The sequence below is a fragment of the Dreissena polymorpha genome, chromosome 2 (assembly GCF_020536995.1).
Source record: "Dreissena polymorpha isolate Duluth1 chromosome 2, UMN_Dpol_1.0, whole genome shotgun sequence".
Classification (NCBI taxonomy): Eukaryota; Metazoa; Mollusca; class Bivalvia; order Myida; family Dreissenidae; genus Dreissena; species Dreissena polymorpha.
In genome coordinates this window covers 27,144,306-27,170,596 of record NC_068356.1, presented here as the reverse complement: position 1 = coordinate 27,170,596, position 26,291 = coordinate 27,144,306, and the positions used below count along the sequence as shown (strand labels likewise).

Here is a 26,291-nt window from a genome sequence, read left to right as displayed (position 1 = left end):
TAAGGGCAGCAATCTGGGAAAACCAGGCTTAATGCAAGTGTGTGAAGTACATGTATCCTTCCAGATTAGCCTGTGCAATCTGCTTTTATGGAATTTTCTCTTAAACAAAAATTAAAGTGTAAAGTGTTGTTCCATACTAGCCTGTGTGAACTTCACAGACTACTAGTAATCTGGGAGGATACTTGACACAATTAAGCCCAGTTTCCCCAAAGCGTGACTCATATCTAGTCATACAGAAAGGCTACTTCTTACACACACTGATGAGGCCAAGTCTTGCAGGGACAACCACGATTTCTTCTGTTATTAATTCACATATACCGGTACTCCTTTATAAACACTGTTATTATCTACAGAATTCTATTATGATTATCCCATGAGCTGGTCTATGCCACAAAAATAACCCCAATATGGCACTAGAGCAAATGTTAATAGTGTCAGTGGCCTGTCTATTAGTGTCAGTGGCCTGTCTATTAGTGTCAGTGGCCTGTCTATTAGTGTCAGTGGCCTGTCTATTAGTGTCAGTGGCCTGTCTATTAGTGTCAGTGGCCTGTCTATTTAATGCAGTAAGATTACCCACTCCAGGCAAGTGTCAGTGGCCTGTCTATTTAATGCAGTAAGATTACCCACTCCAGGCAAGTGTCAGTGGCCTGTCTATTTAATGCAGTAAGATTACCCACTCCAGGCAAGTGTCAGTGGCCTGTCTATTTAATGCAGTAAGATTACCCACTCCAGGCAAGTGTCAGTGGCCTGTCTATTTAATGCAGTAAGATTACCCACTCCAGGCAAGTGTCAGTGGCCTGTCTATTTAATGCAGTAAGATTACCCACTCCAGGCAAGTGTCAGTGGCCTGTCTATTTAATGCAGTAAGATTACCCACTCCAGGCAAGTGTCAGTGGCCTGTCTATTTAATGCAGTAAGATTACCCACTCCAGGCAAGTGTCAGTGGCCTGTCTATTTAATGCAGTAAGATTACCCACTCCAGGCAAGTGTCAGTGGCCTGTCTATTTAATGCAGTAAGATTACCCACTCCAGGCAAGTGTCAGTGGCCTGTCTATTTAATGCAGTAAGATTACCCACTCCAGGCAAGTGTCAGTGGCCTGTCTATTTAATGCAGTAAGATTACCCACTCCAGGCAAGTGTCAGTGGCCTGTCTATTTAATGCAGTAAGATTACCCACTCCAGGCAAGTGTCAGTGGCCTGTCTATTTAATGCAGTAAGATTACCCACTCCAGGCAAGTGTCAGTGGCCTGTCTATTTAATGCAGTAAGATTACCCACTCCAGGCAAGTGTCAGTGGCCTGTCTATTTAATGCAGTAAGATTACCCACTCCAGGCAAGTGTCAGTGGCCTGTCTATTTAATGCAGTAAGATTACCCACTCCAGGCAAGTGTGAACAAACCAAACATGATGCTACACAATGGACATTGCTCCATGAAGAGTAACAGTGAACTCATGAAGCGTAGAAGTAAACGACACAAGATAACTTTGTTTGCATTGAGATAAATATACATGTACCATGGTGCAGCAATTGAATCATAATGCTAAACGTTAACATTCATGTGGCCACTAAAGTGTTTTAATAAACATCAGAACAAGCTATATTGTGGAGTTAAAACAAGACATCAATCATCTACTCAACTGTGTAATTATATTAATGCTTTACAAGCAGTTTTACCTTTTTTTTAAATCAATTTTGAATAATAACATGTGTAATAGAAACATATAATATTGCATCATTAAAATAGGTTTTATCACACAACTGTGTGCTTGTATGGATTTGTGGTTCTCCTATGCACATAAGATTGAAAATACAGTGATAATGATAAAAACACAATCATATATAATACATTGATAATGATAAAAAAGTTAAACAGAATCATATATAACGAAAATGTTTTGGGATCTCATTCCAGGAAATAACGAATTATATACTTGATATAATTGTAATGTGCATTTACCTATAGTGGAAGCCTAATCGGTTTTGATAAATTTACCCGTTTTAATTAGTCTACGTTGTAAAGCAACTCAATTTCAAGGTCAAAATGTGGTCAAGTGATGTGGGTGTGTTTAGTGAAAACTTCCATGCAAGTACCACACCTTTAAAGCAAGAGGTATTGATGTTAGACAAAACATGTCATTCTGGGTGAACCAGTTTAGACTTTCTAAATAACCCTTTACATATTAAGTACATTGTAGGTAAATGTCAAGGACAAAATGAGGTAAAGAAAGATGGTTGTATTAAAAGTGATAAAAGACATGTATTTTGTCGCAATACCTATTGAACCTGCTCCCTCGTGCTAATTACAAGCTGAGTTAAAGAGGCAATTAATGCACCAACAATTGTATGCATGATATTTAATATCATATTATATGAACAACACCAGAAATTTGTAAAAAAACTATACAGTCTGAAACAAAAGAACAAATTGCATTAATAAAAACAAGTCTACACAGCACCAATTCAAGAGTTTTCTAAAATATTAATTAAAACAGTTTTTGAGTAATGAATAACACTATTACTTCTATTGAAAAAAAGTTGGATTTCATGTGATAGTTAATTAGGACAATATTATTAAGCAAAATCTAAGACAAACATCCTTGGATAAATTGGTATACAGGATGAAAAAAAAATTATTTATGAAATTGGCCAATTCTAATAAATATCAATAAAAAATATATCTACGTATCATTTAACTCCATGCAACACAAAATAAACAAAAATACACTGCAATTTGAACATCGTATATACAGGTTTTACTTGAAGTTCAAGCTGAAGTTTGATCACATACTTTTTGGAAAACCTTTAACTTTGGGAAAATGACACTTCATGAGGCATATCAACATCGCATATGACAAGTACTCTATAGTAGTAATAGTTCTATTCTTATGAATGAAATGTACATGAAATACGCATCATTTTGTATAATTACAGAACTGACAATCTTGTATAATTCATGGAAGTGTGAAAATTATATAATGCAGGACCCTGAAATCAATTTTGGCATAAGCTTTTGCCCATTGTTTAATATACAGTAAGTATACTGATAAGTTAAAAACTATGTAATAAATAATACTGAACAATAAAAGCACCAGTCCAATGAAATAACAAGCAACTGCTACTAATTACAAATCCTCTAATTGCAGACAAGTAATATACATGTATCTGAATAAGTTTTCTATTGCCTTAGTAGTAAGTATTGTTTCAAAATTGTAGGAATCTGGAGTTGATTCATTCTCTGTAAGAAGTTCTTCCCCTGACATACTTCACTCACGCTATTTCTTACTTCTCGTCTACAGATCTGCTTCAATGTTCGAGGTGTGCGTGCTTCTGTGTCCAAAAGTTCTATGAACTTCTGGCCGTCATTCCTTGCATGCAGCAGTCTACGTACATATCGTATTTCACTATTTGATACTCCAATTGTTATGAGCAATTTCAAAATTTCATGAGTCTTGTATTTCAGTGACCAAAACAATGGTGACAACTGTGTGTTTGCTGGGTGCCTTGGGCCTTCCAGACTACTTCCATTTATAATGAGCATTTTAATGATCCCAGAACTGACTCTGTACATCATAGCTGCGATAAGTGGAGTGTGGTGGTAGGTGTCTGTTTTGTTGACACTTGCACCATTGCAGATTAAATATTCCACCAAGTCCGGCATTTGTTGACGAGCAGCAACCCACAGAGCTGTGTGTCCCAAATGATCAACTGAATCAATGTCTGCACCATTGTTGATAAGGGCTTTAACACCTTCAAAGAAATGCATTCTGCAGGCCGTTATAACCGGTGGTTCACATCGATTCATACTATCCTTACTGCATTTGTTCAAGTCAAACTTCTTGGTTCTCTCATGTTGTCTCATAAGCATTGAAAATATGTGAAACTGCCTCTTTTGAAGGGACAGTGACAAAACTGTAGCACCTTTTACAGAAATGTTGACATCTACATCAGGGTGTGACATGAGAATACTTCTGACTGCTTCTTCATCCCCTGATATACACGCCATGTAGAGATCAAAGGCCAATTGAGATAAGTTGTAATCATTAACTGGCTTAAATGATGTAGGGGGGATGATTTTTGCCCTGCAGTTGTCCCCCATGGTCCTTGGAATAACCACTTTGTTCACACACTGCAATTCCCGGTTAGCAACTGTCTGCCAAATACTAGACTGAGCCGACATCACGGACCTACATGCAATTCAGAATATGCAAAGATAATCCGAACAATGTGGCCTTATCTAGCAACACTTCAATAAGATGTAGTTTATCTTGTAATTCCTGATTGTTACTTTGTACTTCAATCAGGCAAATGTAAGAAATATTTTCACTTCTATATTGTCCTTGAGATATTCTGTTATGCACAGAGGCTATATTAGTCATCAAACATAACAACACCTAGTCCATATATACGTACTCCCAGAGCCTTTGACCTTTGATAATTGTTGCTCAGCAACTATTTGGGTTGTAAAACTGACAGTTGAATTATTGCAACTAAACAACACCTTTTAGGCTTTCATATTCACAACACTTATATAAGCTTTCGCTTGGCAATACTGGCAAAAAGTCACTGCATCCACCTCATGCTTCAAGAACGGTATGCAACTCAATAGTATCATATAACAATATCATCGTTAATTTATTCGGTTCCACAAGTGAACATACAATCTCCTCTGTGTTTGAAATTGTTGATAGATTTCACTTTATTTTGCGGAAGTGAAACTGTTTTACTAATTGAGTTATTTCATTGGTTGAGCAACTCCAGACAATTCCAATGAAATCTCGCGAAACATAGAAGCTATTGTCATCCAATCAAATTATCTGATACATCATGTGTTGTAGAATGTTACCGGAAGCGCATTCCGTGAACAAAATTGTAAACAGTAAAGAACACTGTCGATTTTTTTTCGTAAAAACCTAGATCATGCCTTATTTTCTAAGAGCAAAATGTATTGTAGTTGGTAAGAAACTATTTTTCTCCTTAATAAGCAATAAAATGTCCATCAATTAATATATTTTAGTTATTTGGATTGGTTTTATATATGTAGTACATGATTCGGATAAGTTGAATTCGGATATCATATGTTTTGAATCATATAAACATTAGTGTCATGTTAATCTTTAAATGAAAAGGATAAATATTACATCTTTATTTTGGAGAAATTCAAATTGACAAATTATATTGTATTATTAAAAGGCTTTGCATTGTGTACACACCGATCTTACTGACCTGTGTACTACTACTAATGCGAAAGGAATTGTGGGTAGCACTACTTTTACAAGTGAAAAGTAAAAGTAGGTCAGGAAATAGTGCTTCTGAAAATTGCTATCAGTCTTAATAGAGCTTCAAAATCACATTCCGTTTTAAACACACAATAAATTAAAGCGCTGAAGGCACTGAAGATGTTCGCTATTGCATAATTTAACACGCAATTCATTTTTGAAAATCAATCGCAAGTTTGAAATGAACACACGCCATTCAACTTTATAAAGTGTGTGTCATAGCGCATGGGTCGAGTTTTGTGTGCATTTTTTTATCATCCTTATTATTTCATAGAAATAACTAAGACAAAATAAAAACAACATGCTTTTTGGAAGTTCTGAAAGCATAGAAAGTATGATGAAAATGGTAATGATAACTAAATATAAAGAAAATTTGCAGTCACCATCATATTAAAGGAATATTTTTTTCTAATATCAAATGACTATCTAACCAAGAATATAAATTCATAATGAAAGTTCTGTGTACAAAACTTTTGATTTTTGACACCATATACAAATTCAAAATATACAACAATCTTCGTATCTTGTATATGGAGGAATAAAAGTATATAAACATTGCTGTTTATGCTTTACTTATTACCCGAGCAGTTCACACGGTGTCAACAACGCTAACATAAACATAGGTATAGAGCACTCATGCGCTTTTAGGCGTAGCTGTTTCAGTTTTCATCTTAGTGACTTTTACATAACGCCAACAGACACGCATGAATATTTTCGAATATTTAATAAGCTGATTCGAGATACAACCTCTGAATTTTTGCTACATCACTGCGTATGTGCTCAATTCAAAGGATGTAGCACTGTTCAGTGTAAGGAATTCCGGACTACTCTCTGTATGCTCAAACGACACAAATTGTGGCCCTGTTACAATTACGCGTAACAATCCATCTCGCAGAATTCCACTTTCGCCTCCAAGATGAGAAAACAATCATTAGCGAAATAGTATAGCGTCACGATAAGAGAAAATCGTTTAATTATCATACCACAATGTTTGCTTTACTTGGTCAGCACGTCTGGAAATCATTCCTTAATGTGTGGATAGGCTGCCATTATTAACAAGTTTGCTATTTTCAATTCAATTTTGTATCAAAAAGCATTGTTCTTAAATGTGGCATTTTCAATTCGCAATGAGATTTGTAATGACCCTCGTCATGTGAAAATGGGTCTTATTCCATATGCGCCCATCATATAAATAGCCCACTCAGCTATCACTCCTTCTGGTAAGGAGGAACATAACATATTGAGTGATTTTAAAGCGAACAGCGTCGCCTATGGCCTGACTGCGCAAAAGCACATGTTGGGTTTAACAAACGCTTGCCGAAACGCATAAGACCCATTTTCGCATGACGGCGCTATTGACGTGTGATTTAAATGTGTCGAAAGAAAACTGCGTTTAAATCAAATATAAACACATATGAAGTGCTCTCCTGTAGTATATTTTTTATTTTACTCACACTAATGTGTGGTTTGACAATGCTAACACACATTTCATGCGGTGAATATGCAGCTTACAAGTGAAAAACACAACACAATAGTTTAACTTTTGTTTAATTGTATTTAATTATTTAGAAAAGTAAATTGCTAACTTTATTTCAAAGTCAGCGTATACGCCGACTACATTTTTAAAAGACATTTATTGTTATAAATATATTTAATATAATATATTAGGTTGTTTTCGGTTTTAGCGATTAAAAAGCATTTTCGAGGTTGCCTATAGTATGCCTGTAGTAATTCATGAACTCATATCCAACTGTCTATGTATTGAGAACTGTGAATATAAACAAGCTTAACCTTCTACTAACCTTCTGCTATTGCATTCGTATTATTATTATAAATTGTTATATTCGGGTTTAGCAATTATGAAATTTTTGTTGGCTATCGTATCGCTGAAGTTATTGTTGAACTTATGTTCAACGTTTTATAAATTGAGAATATAAACAAAGACCTATAGATAATATGGGTCTTTGATATAAATAAGCGTCAACTTTTTCCCGAATCTCTCATTTTACTACCTGTACTACGTCATTGAGTTGGATGCGAGAGCGTAACCTATTGCGTTGTTATAACCCGTAAACTTTCCTTTGTTTATCGACAGACGCATCTATTAATAGCCTCATATATCATGAATGCCAAAACAACCGGGAAAAAGAACCACGTGACCAAATAGGACGCAAAACGCAAATACCATGCGACTACGACTTTTATTATGTAAGAAAGCTCCGCAATTCCTTTGAAGTCGGAGCCTTGTGATTGCTATTTACTTAAATAATTGACCTCTAACTGAAGTAAGCAAAGGAAACGCAGCACCTAATTGACCCATTCCTTCTATGTGCAAAGGCAGATTGAATTTTACTAATGTATGGTTTGCCTATTATAACACACATTATAATGCGGTAAATATGCGACTAACAAGTAAAAAACACTATAATTAAACTTTTGTTTTTAATTAAGTTATTTAGAAAACAAAATTCCAAACCTTATTTCAAAACAGCAAGACTACATTTTTTAGAGAATATTATTGTTATATTTAAATGTTTTTTAACAGTTTCAGCGATAATGAAACATTTTTTTATGTTGTCTATCGTATCCCTGTAATAATTGTTGAACTTGTGGTCAACGTATTATTAATTGAGACCTGTGAATATAAACAAGCGTAACCTTATACTACTGCGTTATTCTCACACGGACTCCCCTTTGTTTATCGCCAGCCTCAGATTTATGAATGAGCTGAGCGAAAATACTACGTCACGCACACGCAGCAGAAAGTGGACTATTTTAATCATTCATAAACAATCTCCTCCGCGACACGTACAAGACGATCATTGTTTATTGATTCTTTTCTATAAAACACCGTTCGAAAATATTCAATGTAACACGATATTAATATAATGTTGCCATTTGTGAATACACATAATTGGAGAACTCAAACCTCTTGCATAAATTATACAACTCTTTCTTGCGCGGATACGCAAGCGGGTATTGGGTTAATCATACCTAGTCGTATCGACCTGAATTTCACACTAAGCACTTTAGACGGGAGCTAAAGCGCCCATCTAAAAACGATTTTTCTTTCATTTGTAACATTTACATTCCTACGCAGAATTACTTTGGCGGAAGCATAATATCCCAAACCAGGGGAATGTGATTCGTCTAAGTACAGACGTGATAATAATGTAGTGACGTCACCATCTATGCATAGATTATAGAATGAAGGCTCTGTGATTTGTAATGGCCAATTCCTATTGACTTGCGAAACATCTGCAATTACCTACTTTAGCAATTTTTACTGGGCATGTTTGTCTACTGTTGGTATTTTTATGCCACCGGATAGAAAGATCGGGGGTTTATTGTTTTTGGCCTGTCTGTCTGTCATTCATTAATTGTATACTGTGTGTCCCAAAACTTTAACCTTGGTTAAAGTTTGATAACTTTTGCATTATTGAAGATAGCAACTTCATATTTGGCATGCATGTGTATCTCACGGAGCTGCACATTTTGAGTGGTGAAAAGTCAAGGTCAAGGTCATCCTTCAAGGTCAAAAGTCAAATATCATAGATTTTTCTCTTCTTAAACTTTAACCTTCATTAAAGTTTGGTCATAACTTTTTTAATATTGAAGATAGCAAATTGATATTTGGCATGCATGTGTATCTCATGGAGCTGCATGTTTTGAGTGGTGAAAGGTCAAGGTCATCCTTCAAGGTCAAAGGTCAAATTTATGGCTTCAAAGCGGTGCAATAGGGGGCATTGTGTTTCTGACAAACACATCTCTTGTTTTCAGAATTGCATGCTTTTTGAATGGCTTTGTTCAATGCTTATTTTCTTTGGCAGAGACTGTATAACACTAGAAACAAATCCCTTACAACTTTGCCATTCCAATACCTGAAACATGCATGTTCTGTTGATAGTATAATTTATTAATGCCAGTCAAATTTTCTATCCATTTTTCTCTCTGTGTCAATTCATTCCAAACGTTTCAATCTCAAAGGAACAGTCCTGCTTTTCGGATTTTTGTTAGTCTGTCCTATTATGTCATTAGACGATAGGTCCATTATTTCAAACAATGCAATGCTGATTAGTTTCTTTATGCCTTAGCTCAGTATCATTTTGGAATGAAGCAAAAATTACAAAAATTACAATTTGCATGAAAAAAAGATACTCTTTTTCTATTTGCATTCTTTTATTTAAATACAAACCTAATATATTGCAAACAAAATAATTACATTATAATTACTAGTCATAAGATTAACAAATAACTTATTTTATTGTTTATATGCCTAACCAAGCATAAAAAAGATTCAGTGACATCAGTGATAATCTATCTGAACATGCCCCTGTTGGTTGCAACAAAAGGCTAATAAGTGGTGTTTGTATGCACTGTGATTCCAAATATGCTTCAGTTTTGTTCAATTTCAGTTTCTTTATAGTACAGATAATGCACAGTCAACATTTATGTTGTCATCAATGAAATTCTCCACTTAAAAAATGTTGCAACTTTTTCAGATAAGAAGCATTTTGAAACAAAGGCAATAGCCAGTGAAACCCCTGCAAATGTTACCCTCACAATCCCTTTATTGTAAAGTTAGGCAAAGCATGTGACATAATTAACTTTTTTCGTGTCGAAAAATTTAGAAAAATTTCAGGTGTCTTTGATTGTGATTTACTTTTCTTTTTCTACGTTTAAAGAAATATAAATTCACAGCTTTGCTAATTCTTGACTGAAATGATACAGAACAAAAAAGGAATAAAATGTACCTAAACACAAAAAAAAAATCATAACACTTTGTTATTAGAATGATATCATTTCCAATTCTGTAGGGTGAATCAATTTTTACTGGTTGTAAAATTCCATGTTCAAGTGTCACAAGATAAGTGAAAACAGGGCTAAAATCTGGTAAAATAGCACTGTAAAATGTAATGTCAGAAAATTAAGATTCATTACTGATAGACAAAAACCTGTATGTCAGAAAATTAAGAGTCAGGAAATTATTATTTTGGCTAAAAAAGAAGGTGTCCAAAAATTTAGAGTGTTCAAAAACTTAGATTAATACATGTAATGGTAACATAAATTTACTTGCACACCCGCCACTATTTCTTGAACGCTTTACTCCGCTTTAGTGCAAGTGGACAGTGGTTGTTAAGGGTGGTTGTTAACAGTTGAAAAAGACATTGACATTGCCATGAGACATTTTACAATGTAGCCTGCAGCAGGCTGCTGATTTTATATGCATTCTATAAACAAATCTATAAGAGAAGTATAATTACACAAATTATTGCTTGCTTCTTAAAATAAAGTTTTAAATGCTACCATTTAATAGCTAAGTTGGTAATTCACATATATATTTATTTTCAGGTGATACTACTAGTGGGAAGAGCTCCTTGTGTCAGGTTTTCCATAGTGACAATTCATTCTTTCCCAAAAATTACACAATGGTAATCATACATTTTTCGTTTATTTGTCCGGAAATCAACTTACAAAGAGCACAGAAGTACCCTTTGTTCACAAGTTTTAAATCAAATTCACATCATGTAAAAATTGCTTTCCAAGTTTAATTATTAAATTGTAGATTCAAATGTACATATCTACCATAAGGCAGAATGGCTTCAAAATCTCACTATTATATTATGCTTTATCATGGATAAACTCTTTAAATAAAAACAAGTGGTTTATTGTTTATTTTGTATCCTTTGCAGATATAACTCGATTAATTATTTTGCTTTTTTTATTTTACCAGTATGCATTTTGTTAGAAAATGATGTATGGGGTAATATTCTGTTTTATTTCAGACAACAGGAGTTGAGCTGCTTGTCAAGACTGTCAATATACCAGACACAAAGGATGCTGTGGTACGTATTTCAATATACCAGACACAAAGGATGCTGTGGTACGTATTTCAATATACCAGACACAAAGGATGCTGTGGTACGTATTGTCAATATACCAGACACAAAGGATGCTGTGGTACGTATTTCAATATACCAGACACAAAGGATGCTGTGGTACGTATTTCAATATACCAGACACAAAGGATGCTGTGGTACGTATTTCAATATACCAGACACAAAGGATGCTGTGGTACGTATTTCAATATACCAGACACAAAGGATGCTGTGGTACGTATTGTCAATATACCAGACACAAAGGATGCTGTGGTACGTATTTCAATATACCAGACACAAAGGATGCTGTGGTACGTATTTCAATATACCAGACACAAAGGATGCTGTGGTACGTATTTCAATATACCAGACACAAAGGATGCTGTGGTACGTATTGTCAATATACCAGACACAAAGGATGCTGTGGTACGTATTGTCAATATACCAGACACAAAGGATGCTGTGGTACGTATTTCAATATACCAGACACAAAGGATGCTGTGGTACGTATTTTCTTTTATAATTCACTGATGTAGATTGATTAGTTAAGAGCTAGTTTCAACTTGAAGGTGTTGACAGCCTGGAGTTTTCTTCAGTGAATTTGTACATGATGGTATAAACAGATTAAAACTGTCTTGCATCTAATTGTTTTTATATTTCAACTGAAACTGATCAATACATATTTCCATAGAATAATAAGAATTATTACTAACAATTGTAATTATTACGAATCATTCATAAATAGGATGTTAAGTCATAATTTAAGTACTCTGACATGCACACGCACAATTTAAGTTGTACAAAAATAAAAAAGCTCATTTGTGGTGCCACATTTGCAGATGTGTCTCCCTATGATGTTAGTTAAGTGTCTTATGACAGAAATTGATACAAAGTTAATGTGCTAATAAATTATGAATACATCCTGACCTTTTCATTTTATCAATTATCCCTAAAATTCCACTATGTAGTATGGAACATTAATCATGTAGTTTGGTAATAACAATGTCACATGGAATGACTTAAGACACTAGTTGTGATTGGCGTTTTACTTTGAGGGTTATTTCATGCTTACTGTTTGGGTTTACTTGTCTATAAACAGAATATTGAATACTCTCTTAGACCAATAAACATAGAGAACAGTTTGTTCTTTTGAAACATGTTTGCATTAGCAGGATGGTCGTTAAATGTTAAGATTGTTAAGAGGAGTTTTTATGTATAAAGACATGATAAACTGTATACTAGACTAACTTACTTGTCAGATTTTATCAAAATTTGTAAACGCCTAACAAACAAATGCTAAGAAAGTACTAAGTCAGAATTGGTTGCTGCCTTTTTCAGGAGCTGTTCTTGTATGACTCAGCTGGCAAGGAGATGTTCTCAGACTTCATCGTTAAGTTTGTAAGTAAAATTCTCAACACTTTGTACTTTGTGTGTTTTTTTAATAGAATTTAAGTTAGTTTTCTAATTTTCAGTCTTTTGTAATCAAAATATTAGACACATATTACAAATCTGAAAAAAGCTGATAATGCCACTGTAAGCCATCAGTTGGATTTTAAGACACTAAATATACCTGTAAATGTGCATTTGATTCCAGTACACATGTTTGATCTGTGAACACGTGTGTGACTCCTGTACACATTTGTTTCATCCCTGTTCATATGTGTGTGATTTCTGTACACATGTGTTTGATTTATGTACTTTATGTGTTTGATTTCCGTAGTGTACACATGTGTTCTATTCCTGTTCACATGTTTTATTTGCACACACATGTTTTGGCGACTGAAATGGCTTACATAGTAAGATGTTTGCACCTGCTCCATTTCCAGTGGGATCACCCCTCGCTGTTGATAGTGGTGTACGACTGTACCAGCGAGACCTCCTTCAACAGCTGTGAGAAGTGGCTACAGCGGGTCAGACAGCTCAGCCCAGATGTGAACATTCCTGGTAATATTCTAGAAAGTCTTTCCACAGTTTCATTAGCCACAATACTTTCGGCTTTTTTAGCTCATCTATTTTTTGAAGAAAAAAAAAAGAGCTATTGTCATCACCTTGGCGTCGGCGTCCGGTTAAGTTTTGCGTTTAGGTCCACTTTTCTCATAAAGTATCAATGCTATTGCATTCAAACTTGGTACACTTACTTACTATCATGAGGGGACTGGGCAGGCACAGTTAGATAACTCTGGCTTGCATTTTGACAGAATTATGTGAAAATTTATACTTGGAAAATTGGTTAAGTTTTGTGTTTAGGTCCATTTTATTCCTTAAGCATCAAAGCTATTGCTTTCATACTGGCAACACTTACTAACTATCATAAGGGGACTGTGAAGGCAAAGTTATTTAAAACTGACTGGCATTTTGACAGAATTATGTGCCCTTTTGATACTTAGAAAATTGAAAATTTGGTTAAGTTTTGTGTTTAGGTCCACTTTTTTCATAAAGTATCAAAGCTATTGCTTTCATACTTGCAACACTTACTAACTATCGTAAGGGGACTGTGCAGGCAAAGTTATGTAAATCTGACTGGCATTTTGACGGAATTATGGGCCCTTAATACTTGAAAATTTGGTTAAGTTTTGTGTTTTGGTCCACTTTACCCCTAAAGTATCATAGATATTGCTTTCATACTTGGAACACTCGCAAACTATCATAATGGGACAGTAAAGGACAAGTTGCATAACTCTGGTTGTCATTTTTACAGAATACTGGTCCTTTTTTACTGAGTAACTTTGAATATATGGTTACATTTTGTGTTTAGATCCACTTTACTTCTAAAGTATCAAGGCTATTGCTTTTAAACTTCAAATACTTTCATGCTATCATGAGGGTACTGTACCTGGCAAGTTGAGTTTTTCCTTGACCTTTGAATGACCTTATTAAATTTTGCTAAAATTGCCATAACTGCTTTATTTATGATTAGATTCGATTGATACTTTGACAAAACAACTCTTACCTGACATACCACAATAGACTCCACCAAAACCATCCCCCACGCTCCCCCCACACTTCCCCCGAATCCACCCTCAATCCCCCCATTATTTTATTTTTTAATTAAAGATCATCTTAAAAATGACCACCACAACCTCACACTATACCCCCCACCCCCAAAAAATAATTTTTATGCCCCCATTAGGGTGGCATTTAGCAGTTGAACTGTCAGTCAGTCTGTCCGTGCGTCCGAAAAAAACTGTAACATTGGCCATAACTTTTTTACTTTTGAAGATAGCAACTTGATATTTGACATGCATGTGTATCTCATGGAGCTGCACATTTTGAGTGGTGAAAGGTCAAGGTCATCCTTCAAGGTCAGATTTCAAATTTATGGTGTCTATCCGTCCCAAAACTTTAACATTGGCCATAACTTTTTCAAAATTGAAGATAGCAACTTAATATTTGGCATGCATGTGTATCTCATGGAGCTGAACATTTTGATTGGTAAAAGGTGAAGGTCAAAGTCATCCTGTAAGGTCAAATGTCAAATATATGGCGTCTGTCCGTCCGAAAACTTTAACATTGGCCATAACTTTTTTAATATTGAAGATAGCAACTTGATATTTGGCATGTATGTGTATCTCATGAAGATGCACATTTTGAGTGGTGGAAGTTCAAGGTCAAGGTCATCCTTATAGGTAAAAAAAATAAATAAATTTTCAAAGCTGTGTTCTCATGAAGCTGCACATTTTGAGTGGTGGAAGTTCATGGTCAAGGTCATCCTTCAAGGTCAAAGGTAAAAAAAATAATTCAAAACGGCGTTCTCATGAAGCTGCACATTTTGAGTGGTGGAAGTTCAAGGTCAAGGTCATTCTTCAAGGTAAAGGTCATCCTTCAAGGTCAAAGGTAAAAAAAATAATTTTCAAAGTGGCGTTATCATGAAGCTGCACATTTTTAGTGGTGGAAGGTCAAGGTCATCCTTCAAGGTAAAGGTCATCCTTCAAGGTCAAAGGTCAAAGCGGTGTTATCATGAAGCTGCACATTTTGAGTGGTAGAAGTTCAAGGTCAAGGTCATCCTTCAAGGTAAAAAAAAATACAAATAAATTTCAAAGCGGTGTTCTCATAAAGCTGCACATTTTGAGTGGTGGAAGTTCAAGGTCAAGGTCATCCTTCAAGGTCAAGGTCATCCTTCAAGGTCAAAGGTCAAAAAATAATAATTTCAAAGCGGCGTTCTCATGAAGCTGCACATTTTGATTGGTGGAAGTTCAAGATCAAGGTCATTCTTCAAGGTCAAGGTCATCCTTCAAGGTCAAAGGTAAAAAAAATTAATTTCATAGCGTTATCATGAAGCTGCACATTTTGAGTGGTGGAAATACAAGGTCAAGGTCATCATTCAAGGTCAAGGTAATCCTTCAAAGTCAAAGGTCAAAAAAATAATACTTCAAAGCAGCGATTTCATAAAGCTGCACATTTTGAGTGGTGGAAGTTCAAGGTCAAGGTCATCATTCAAGGTCAAAGGTAAAAAAGCGGCGCAATAGGGGGCATTGTGTTTCTGACAAACACATCTCTTGTTTTTTTCAAACATGGTTACAAAACACAAATATTTATTTTTATTATTTTATTTTTGAAAACCGTTCAACCATCCCACCCAAGAATCTCCGGCCCCCCCCCCCCCCCCCAAAAAAAAATAAAAAAATTGAATTTTTTTTTGTATTTTTGGAAGATAATGTAATAAATGACCACACCCCCACAGTATACACTCCTCTCCACTTCACCCCTCCCTCCTTTGTGATTGAAATTGAGATAGGTCCCTACACCTTTAAAAAGAAAATAAGATGAGCGAGTGTTCTTGTTGTTATTTTTCTTTCAAAGGATTTTTGTTAATTGAGTTTAGATAGAAAATGTAATCCCTGATTATCTGTGCTAATCTGGGAGGACATTTTATGCACTCGTTATGCACATGCACACAGTCCAGATTTCACAAAACGAGGCTCATTTTATGACGTCTATTTTAGCATCTCTTTAAAGATCATTGTGCAGACAGTCTTTGGTGAATGTTGAATAAAGATCAAGTTTATCATATGGGTCTTAAAAGAGCTGAGCTGAAGGCAATTAGAAAAGTGTATGCTTGCATTTCCGATAATGTACAGGCATATTTGAAATTCTTGAAAAAAAGACATATTTTTAAACTGTTAAGACATTTATAGAGCATTTGTTAAAACAAATATTTACATGTTTAAATTGCTTTAGCAGATACTTTATTTGAATAATTATTTCATTTCAAATATCAATTAGGAACAAAGACAAACTAGAATAGTTTTAAATTTATATTTTTTTATAATCTTCAATATAAATTATCACTTAAAATGCACTTAGCATTATCTACAAATAGTACCCTGTGTGTAATAATCTTGAGTCTTACATGTGCATGTGTACTCAACAACTGGTATTCATCGGATCTATTTACATGATTGAATGATTGCCTTTACCCATATTAACATTATCACCATAGAAATTTTTCAAAATCCTTTTACTTTTGTAATCCATAGTGAACTTATTTCATGTGTGAATATCCTGTTAGTTCCAAATAATTATACATATTCCAGGCGTAATCATAGCCAACAAAACAGATCTGGACCAGAGAAGGGTCATCAGTCCCAAGATGGGCACAGACTTTGCCCAGTCACATGGTCTCAAGTACTTTGAATGCTCAGCTGTAAGTAATTAAGTTTACTGTCTTGATAACTTTTGACGTGCTCTCCTTGTAATAATTTTAACAGTAAATACTGGTAATGCACATCTACAGAAAGACATAGATTCCATTGCAGCTTTTTATTAGTATAATGTGTTTACCATATTCTGCTCAATCTGAATAATTTTCCCCTACCTGTTTCATCGAAGGGGACTTATGATTTGCGCTCTGTGTGTCTGTGAGTCTGTCACACTTTTCTGGATCCTGCGATAACTTTAAAAGTTCTAAATATTTTTTCATGAAACTTAAAACATGGATAGATGGAAACATGGACATTATGCATGTCATTTCATTTTGTTCCGACGTTAAAAATTCTGGTTGCTATGGCAACAAATATATAAAAAAATATTTCTGACAATGGTGGAGCTGGTAGGGGACATATATTGCTTGGTAATAGTCTTGTTATTATTTAATATAAATAACTTTAAAAAAATTAATAAATGCATAAATATTTTAAAGTGTTATGCTTGACATTATTATAATGTCTATTCAAATTTCAGAATGGTTAACTTTTGTTTATATGTGTGTATGGTATATCTTATGGTACTGATTATATCTATAAAATCTTATTTTTCTCTTTTTTTAGAAAGAGATGCAGGGTGTGGATGCCCCATTCTATTACCTGGCAAATGAGTTTCACAAGGTTTACCAAGACCGACTAGACATGTTCAAGTCAATGGGCATGCAGTAAAACTCAAAGTGATCATAGACTTTCAGGGAAAAACCATGTTTTAAACTGTTTACCATTCCGTCCTTATTTATTATTATTAATGAGTGTTATTATCTGCATTGAACAAAATAAAGTAGTATACACTGCTGATTTGTTTCACATGTAAGTTAATATTTAAGGGGCCCATTAACTGATACTCAGCACTTTTGTCAAAGATTTAAACAGGACAAAGTACAATCAGGACATAGTACAATCAGGACATAGTACAATCAGGACATAGTACAATTTTCTCATGGTGGAAGCCTTGTCAGTATTGATTCTTTGGCCTATTTGAATAATTTTAAGTTGCAAAGTAGGTCAAATGAGGTACGTTGATGTGAGTGTTCCTTTTGTTGAATGGAAGTAGGAAAGCTTTTTAGTAATTGGTATTAATGATAAGCTATGTTAAAATTGCTTTACTAAGAAATTTAACCTGCTTCATTCCTTTAAGATAAAAAGTAGGTCAATTTTGAGATCAAGCTTAGGTCAAGATGTGTGTTTGTGTGCGTGTGTGTTTTCTAAGATAATATGAATGCAAGAATCAAAGCCATGCAACGACTGTCCCATAGCACAGTGGTTTGGACCAGACTTCTCACTAAGGCGACCAGGGTTTAATCCCTGTTCATGGAAGCATGCGAGTTTGGTTGGTGGTCACCATACAGAACTGGTGGGGTTTCCTCTCAGAACTCGGGCTTAACCCCACAACATTTGATCCCAACACAAAATTGAAAATATTTCATTTACAACTAGCAATAGCTGGAAAATCCAGCTCTCATTCAAAATTCGTCCTAACATTCACGAGTCTATTAAGTTAAATTGGTAGGAGTGCTGTGGCTCACTCTGGGTCCACACATAGTGCAGCCTCAGTCTGGGTCCACACATAGTGCAGCCTCATCACTCTGGGTCCACACATAGTGCAGCCTCATCACTCTGGGTCCACACATAGTGCAGCCTCATCACTCTGGGTCCACACATAGTGCAGCCTCATCACTCTGGGTCCACACATAGTGCAGCCTCAGTCTGGGTCCACACACAGTGCAGCCTCATCACTCTGGGTCCACACATAGTGCAGCCTCATCACTCTGGGTCCACACATAGTGCAGCCTCACTCTGGGTCCACACATAGTGCAGCCTCATCACTCTGGGTCCACACATAGTGCAGCCTCATCACTCTGGGTCCACACATAGTGCAGCCTCATCACTCTGGGTCCACACATAGTGCAGCCTCACTCTGGGTCCACACATAGTGCAGCCTCATCACTCTGGGTCCACACATAGTGCAGCCTCACTCTGGGTCCACACATAGTGCAGCCTCATCACTCTGGGTCCACACATAGTGCAGCCTCATCACTCTGGGTCCACACATAGTGCAGCCTCATCACTCTGGGTCCACACATAGTGCAGCCTCACTCTGGGTCCACACATAGTGCAGCCTCAGTCTGGGTCCACACATAGTGCAGCCTTATCACTCTGGGTCCACACATAGTGCAGCCTCACCACTCTGGGTCCACACATAGTGCAGCCTCATCACTCTGGGTCCACACATAGTGCAGCCTCATCACTCTGGGTCCACACATAGTGCAGCCTCATCACTCTGGGTCCACACATAGTGCAGCCTCATCACTCTGGGTCCACACATAGTGTAGCCTCATCACTCTGGGTCCACACATAGTGCAGCCTCATCACTCTGGGTCCACACATAGTGCAGCCTCACTCTGGGTCCACACATAGTGCAGCCTCATCACTCTGGGTCCACACATAGTGCAGCCTCATCACTCTGGGTCCACACATAGTGCAGCCTCACTCTGGGTCCACACATAGTGCAGCCTCATCACTCTGGGTCCACACATAGTGCAGCCTCATCACTCTGGGTCCACACATAGTGCAGCCTCATCACTCTGGGTCCACACATAGTGCAGCCTCACTCTGGGTCCACACATAGTGCAGCCTCATCACTCTGGGTCCACACATAGTGCAGCCTCACTCTGGGTCCACACATAGTGCAGCCTCATCACTCTGGGTCCACACATAGTGCAGCCTCATCACTCTGGGTCCACACATAGTGCAGCCTCATCACTCTGGGTCCACACATAGTGCAGCCTCACTCTGGGTCCACACATAGTGCAGCCTCACTCTGGGTCCACATATAGTGCAGCCTCAGTCTGGGTCCACACATAGTGCAGCCTCATCACTCTGGGTCCACACATAGTGCAGCCTCACCACTCTGGGTCCACACATAGTGCAGCCTCATCACTCTGGGTCCACACATAGTGCAGCCTCATCACTCTGGGTCCACACAAAGTGCAGCCTCATCACTCTGGGTCCACACAAAGTGCAGCCTCATCACTCTGGGTCCACACATAGTGCAGCCTCAGTCGCGGAAGGACCTCATTAAGTTCCAAATACCCACTCACTCAAAGCTTTACATATCTAATTATATCAGACAAAACACATCCATGTGGTTTTATCAAAGTTTGGGGCTTCTGAATAAGTGAAAGAATAATAATGTCAAAGTCAATGTGAAAATAGGCCCAGTGTTTGTGTGTGACGAGTGTTCGTAGATAATATCAATGTAGCATCAAAGCTTCATACCAACAAGCGGTATTGCTGTTTGACCAAATGCACCAATTTTTAGGGAAACTAAGATTTAGTATCGTCTGAATTAGTCCAAGTCCAGAAGTAGGTAAGTTCGAAAGTTAAAATTAGGTTATGTCATGGAGGTCAGTTTAAAGAAATCATCCATGCATGTGTCAAAGCCTCACAGGAAAAATGATAGATTCTATTCTGAATCTTTTGTTTGGGATTAAATTCCAATTTGGCTAATCTTAATATACCTCACTGCATGAGTGGATGCTGGTGGTATACGAAGGGCTAAATGAAAGTAGAAATAAACTGGTTATGTTAATAGTTTCTTATACATAACTTATATGCAAGATTCAAAAGGTTTCTGTTGATCTTGTAAATATTGTTTACAACATGCGTACCTTTCTAATAATAACATTCAATAATTATCTTTCAAAGCATAGGAATCTTAATGATAAAGTAATTGTATTGGTCATTTAATCCAGATATAGGTTAAAATCCTTTATACATGTATATCCCCAGTGAAAGGCAGAAGGTATGTGCAAAATTTTTAAGTTCTCGTTTCTGCTAGGTAAGTTAAACCTGCTTTAACATATTTTTGCAAAGATAAGTTAAGATTATAATTCCCCATAACTAGACGTGTTACAAAGTTATTTAACAAGAGCTGTCAGAGAACAGCGCACTTGACTATTCGAGTGATTGCCATTATAACGTAAGCCATCATGGGGAAATTGTTCATATTCAATAATTTATTAGACGATCTTTCAAATCTAAAAAAAGGAAAAAAAAAATTTTTTTTTGGGGGGGGGGTTGAGAGGGGGTAAAATGTGGGGTGTGGTCATTTATTAGGCAATCTTAAAAAAAAAAGGGAAAAACAAAATTTTTTTTTGGGGGGGGGGTAGGGGGTGAGAGGGGGTATAGTGTGGGGTAAAAGGGAGGGTTTAATGTGGGGTGGGGTAATTTATTAGATTTTGGGGGGGGGGATTTTTAACAAAATGCTGGATAGAGTTGTCTGCTCTTGTTTATAGGTTGGTGTGATGTTGGTAAACAAGTATGCAAAATATGAGAGCAATACGTCAAGGGACAATGAAAATAAATGGGGTAGTACGAAAACTTTAACATCTGCTGCATATTCTAAGTGGAAAAGGGGCCATAATTATGACAAAATGCTTGATAGAGTTGTCTGCTCTTGTTTATAGGTTGGGGTCATGTTGGTAAACAAGTATGCAAACAAGGGCTGTTTGTAAAACATGCATGCCCCCCATATGGGCTGTCCGTTGTAGTGGCAGCCATTGTGTGATATGTTTTTTGTCACTGTGACCTTGACCTTTGACCTAGTGACCTGAAAATCAATAGGGGTCATCTGTGAGTCACGATCAATGTACCTATGAAGTGTCATGATCCTAGGCAAAAGCGTTCTTGAGTTATCATCCGAAAATCATTTTACTATTTCGGGTCACCGTGACTTTGACCTTGTGACCTCAAAATCAATAGGGGTCATCTGCGAGTCATGATCAATCTACCTGTGAAGTTTCATGATCCTAGGCGTATGCATTCTTGAGTTATCATCCGGAAACCATTTTACTATTTCGGGTCACCGTGACCTTGACCTTTGACCTAGTGACCTCAAAATCAATAGGGGTCATCTGCGAGTCATGATCAATCTACCCATGAAGTTTCATGATCCTAGGCGTATGCGTTCTTGAGTTATCATTCAAAAACCATTTTACTATTTCAGGTCACCGTGACCTTGACCTTTGACCTAGTAACCTCAAAATCAATAGGGGTCATCTGCGAGTCATGATCAATGTACCTATGAAGTTTCATGATCCTAGGCCCAAGCGTTCTTGAGTTATTGTCTGACAACCACCTGGTGGACGGAACGACCGACCGACATGAGCAAAGCAATATACCCCCTCTTCTTCGAAGGGGGGCATAAATATGAAAGCAATATGTCAAGGGACAAAGAAAATATTTGGGGTAGTACGAAAACTAACATTTTCAAGCTAACGCAGACGCTCACGCCGACGCCGGGGTGAGTAGGATAGCTCCACTATATATATTTCATATGTAATAGTCGAGCTAAAAATACATCATTACGCTTAAACTGATTTCTTTTATTAAACCTTGACCTCTGGCCTTAGGAGCCTGGATCTTACACATAACTCTAAATACTTCAGTCTCATCATGCTAATTTCTTCCACCAACTAATTTGGAATTGCCGACCATTGTCCTTGAATTATAAGCTTGGATTTGGACCTGGTTTTTGGTCGCGACACTCCGTCCCATCCAACTTTCATTGCTGCCAAGTTATTTGGAAGTCAATGTATTTGAACAGTCATGCAACGGGCAAATATAACCCATGTTCGGCAAGTCTACCCAGTGTTTCCATAATATGTCCAATTTTCAATCCGGTGAGTTAAAAATGACATGCATAATGTAGTAGGTCATGCTATAGGCTCCGGTGAGTTAAAAAGGCGAAGTCTTTTCTAGGAAACAAAACAAACTGAAACAGTCTTTTTACTTTATTGTTTCCTGATCATACATATGAATATTCAAATAGTAATATTTACCTAATATGAAATATACATTTACCACACAATTCAAGAATCATAAACAATAACTTAACAACCTAAATCTTTTAGTATTGTGTGTGCTACAGTGATATTGTCCCAAGAACAATTGCAAAATAGGACAATGAATATTTCTTGAATAAGTCCAAACTAACAAATCAGAGCACTACAATGCACAACTTCAGCTATTTTTGACATTTATTACAAAAATCCACATACTGTTTAACACGGACTGACAGAATTGAGCGTTTTTATAGTTCAACTTCAAGAGTCCATGTAAAAGTTACAGTCAGGACAAGTTCTGGGGCATATAGACCCAAGAAGAAGAGGCAACGTGATTCCTAAATAGCTGCCCCCCCCCCCACCCACCCCTTACTTACAAAGATTGGGGTATAATAATTAATACTTTTAGCTTAATGAAAACAATAATAAAATAGTAAATACAGTCGCAAATGCCTTCACCTGGATACTACATGCAGGCTAGACAAAAAAGAACATCCACCTAAATTTAACATAAGAACTTGCAATAAACATAAACATAGTTTGCGTACAATAACAAATTTATTTTCAAATAACAAGTCTTTCGGATCAAACAGCTCCCTCGCCACTTTAAAATGAACAGTTGGATAAAGCTGGATTTATTACTATGATGAACTTATCAATATATTGTTTGCCTTTTTTATTTGGAATTCTGTTACTACATTTGTATTTAGTTCTGTCACTTTAAGAGCAAAATGCCCCCACCCAAAAGTAGTAGTATTGAGTTGACCCTAAATTGTCATGTTTTATTTATTTAAAAAAATGAACAATAAAAAAAGAACAATAACTCTAATACTGAAGTAAGACTCATGATATTTGTACTCTGTTCTTCCCTCAATTAAATGAAATTTCATTTTAATTCCTTGAACAGTTGGTTGAAAATACTAAGCACAAGAAGGGTAACAGACTGACCAATGGAAGAACAGAAAATGCAAATCCTATATGCAGGGACATTGCAATAATTCAACTCTAAGCTTTATAACCCAGTCTTTTGTCCAAAGGTGCAAAATTTGATCACCACTGCAAATGCTAAGGGCAACTGATACTGCATAAACTTATCAACGTTTACCTGTCTTAAGCACAAAATCATGCAAATGGTACCATTAAAGCAAGAAATACATGTAATTGCTTTTTATTTACTGTATTACTCTTTCGTACGCTGTATCCACCATATTGGAAACTGTTGTAATTTCAGGGTGCAGAATCGACTGGGTTTTCAGGGGTTTACACATGGGCTGGTCAGAATGTAAACACACTGTCAAGAACTTTATTTTTGCAAATATCACAAGCTATTGAAATACATTTTCCAAAATCTTTATTGCATAAAATACTTTTTTCTTGCGGTTTGTGTCAATATCTTAAGGTATAAGAATTATTCCTTGAATACGTCTGAAATCGGTGACAAAATTTCACGTTGCATGAAGAATAATGGTGCAGTACACATGGATTTTTTTAAGATAAGCAATGGCTAATTAGATATAGTAATTTTGATGTATTTCACATTGACATAAGCAGCATACAAATCTTTTTTTATGCACTAGTTGAAATTCTTAAGAAAAATTGTTTCAAAAAGTTATTTGGAAAAAAGCAGCAATTATCGGTGCGTTTACATCCAAGAACATTTAATTGGGAACCCAAAAAAGTCATGTGATCCTGCACCCTGACGTTGCCAACTAATAGTGTCGTTAACAGTAAGGTCCCAGTAAACCAGTCTTTTGCACATATTGAGATTCGAAGTAACCTAAGCTGATAATGATGTCGAACAGATATTGAATATTTACACTGTTCCAAATTTTAAAATGAAAATGTCAGCAAAAATAGTGTGTTAAAACATCAGCGTGTTTTTTAGTTTGCATGCAAAGGATAACATTAGTAGGCTTCCAATCAGGTAAATTTCATGTGTTTTTGAAGTTTATTCCTCGCTTACTTAATTGGTTATGAACAATGTCTGTTTAGTGATGCGCTCGAAATCTGTGCGCATAACTGCGATTGTGTTTATGAAGGGGTGCATATAGCCTTAGCAAAAATTATCAAAGGCTCTGGGAGTGACTTTATATGGACTACAATCATAATGATATGCCTTTCTTCTGGGCATTACAATAACAGCTTTCAACAAAAAACTATCACTTATTGCATATAAATGGTAATAAAACTAAATTTAACCACTTTCCAACAGCAAAAAAATATGGCAAATGCAATAAATTTTGTTGACCTTAACTAGGTAAATACAATTGCATTGATATATACACAAGTCCTATGCACACAAAAGTACTTAGACATTAAATCAGCTCAAAGAAACACATTTGACTGCATAATATTACATGACATAAATAATGTTTAAATACAGCTTTAAACGTATTTTATATTGATCTCATAACAACATACTCAGCTGATAAAATGAATTACTATTTATATGTCATATTCATTGTTAATGTGTCAAGGGGTCTACATTGCTATAATCACAGTCTTATCAGAAAAAAACCCAACAGACAACTTGCCATGCTGCTGACAACAAATATGATTTTGGCTGTCATTGCATTATATTTAGTTCATTACAATCTCAAAAGTGGAGATCTGTATGTGATACCAAACTGTTAGAATAGTTGATTTAAAATTTAATTAATTTACTAGAAATAAAATAAATGAATTTTAAAATTTTTCAAATATTCAATTTGTCCCAAAAACATTAAAAGTCAATACTTGTATTGGGATATAACTGAAGCTTAAATTGAAATATGTCTTTGGCCACTAAAGTCAATCTTCAGATGAAGTTATGCATCATCACTTATCTATCATCATAAGTTTCCATTACTAAATGATTACGATTTGATATATTGAAGTTAAATGAGAACTATAAAAACATGAGGTACTTTTGGTCAGAAATTCACCTTTTTTTCTGAAATAACCAAAGACTAGATATTTTTAATTAAGTGTTACATTGTTCATTCATAACATACATGTATATATATCTGCCCCATCTTGATACAGCTGCCTATTAGGTAAAGTCTTCATCAATCTTGATACAGCTGCCTATTAGGTACAGTCTTCATCAATCTTGATACAGCTGCCTATTAGGTACAGTCTTCATCAATCTTGATACAGCTGCCTATTAGGTACAGTCTTCATCAATCTTGATACAGCTGCCTATTAGGTACAGTCTTCATCAATCTTGATACAGCTGCCTATTAGGTACAGTCTTCATCAATCTTGATACAGCTGCCTATTAGGTACAGTCTTCATCAATCTTGATACAGCTGCCTATTAGGTACAGTCTTCATCAATCTTGATACAGCTGCCTATTAGGTACAGTCTTCATCAACTAAATTGAATATCTGTTACTATGTAATCTATAGATACATGGGTCAAACATTTCCATCAGACTGAAATACAACAAATTTATTTTAAATCACACTTGTAACAATACCAGACTCTGAAACAATAATTCACACTTACATGATTAGCAGCAATAACACATCAATGGAATGATCTTAACACTTACCCTCAGACAAAAGAACGGTTGTAGTAAATTAAAACACATGTCACTATTGAGCA

The 26,291-nt window shown here is 36.0% G+C and overlaps 2 protein-coding genes and 1 long non-coding RNA gene across 4 annotated transcripts; 2 read left to right on the top strand and 1 right to left on the bottom strand.

Annotated features, from left to right (window-relative positions):
• Positions 1–1,508: 1,508 nt before the first annotated feature.
• Positions 1,509–4,743, bottom strand: LOC127866332 (inversin-like). The gene has a single exon (XM_052406806.1). It carries the CDS (start codon positions 4,175–4,177, stop codon positions 3,176–3,178), a length of 1,002 nt encoding a protein of 333 aa, XP_052262766.1. The 5' UTR covers positions 4,178–4,743; the 3' UTR covers positions 1,509–3,175.
• On the top strand, positions 1,528–17,655 carry LOC127866333 (intraflagellar transport protein 27 homolog). Of its 2 annotated transcripts, none has more exons than XM_052406808.1 (7): positions 1,528–1,641; positions 10,629–10,708; positions 11,063–11,122; positions 12,494–12,553; positions 12,982–13,099; positions 16,690–16,799; positions 17,422–17,655. In XM_052406808.1, the coding sequence occupies exons 1-7, from the start codon at positions 1,557–1,559 to the stop codon at positions 17,524–17,526; spliced, it is 618 nt and encodes a 205-aa protein (XP_052262768.1). In that variant the 5' UTR covers positions 1,528–1,556; the 3' UTR covers positions 17,527–17,655. The 2 variants fall into 2 exon arrangements, with proteins under 2 accessions (XP_052262768.1, XP_052262769.1); XM_052406809.1 differs by lacking the exon at positions 1,528–1,641 and adding an exon at positions 4,816–4,954.
• Positions 17,656–24,986: 7,331 nt separating this feature from the next.
• LOC127866340 (uncharacterized) lies at positions 24,987–26,234 on the top strand. The gene is made up of 2 exons (XR_008042960.1): positions 24,987–25,738; positions 26,043–26,234. It is a non-coding gene; the product is annotated as an uncharacterized LOC127866340 (long non-coding RNA).
• The last annotated feature ends 57 nt before the right edge of the window (positions 26,235–26,291 follow it).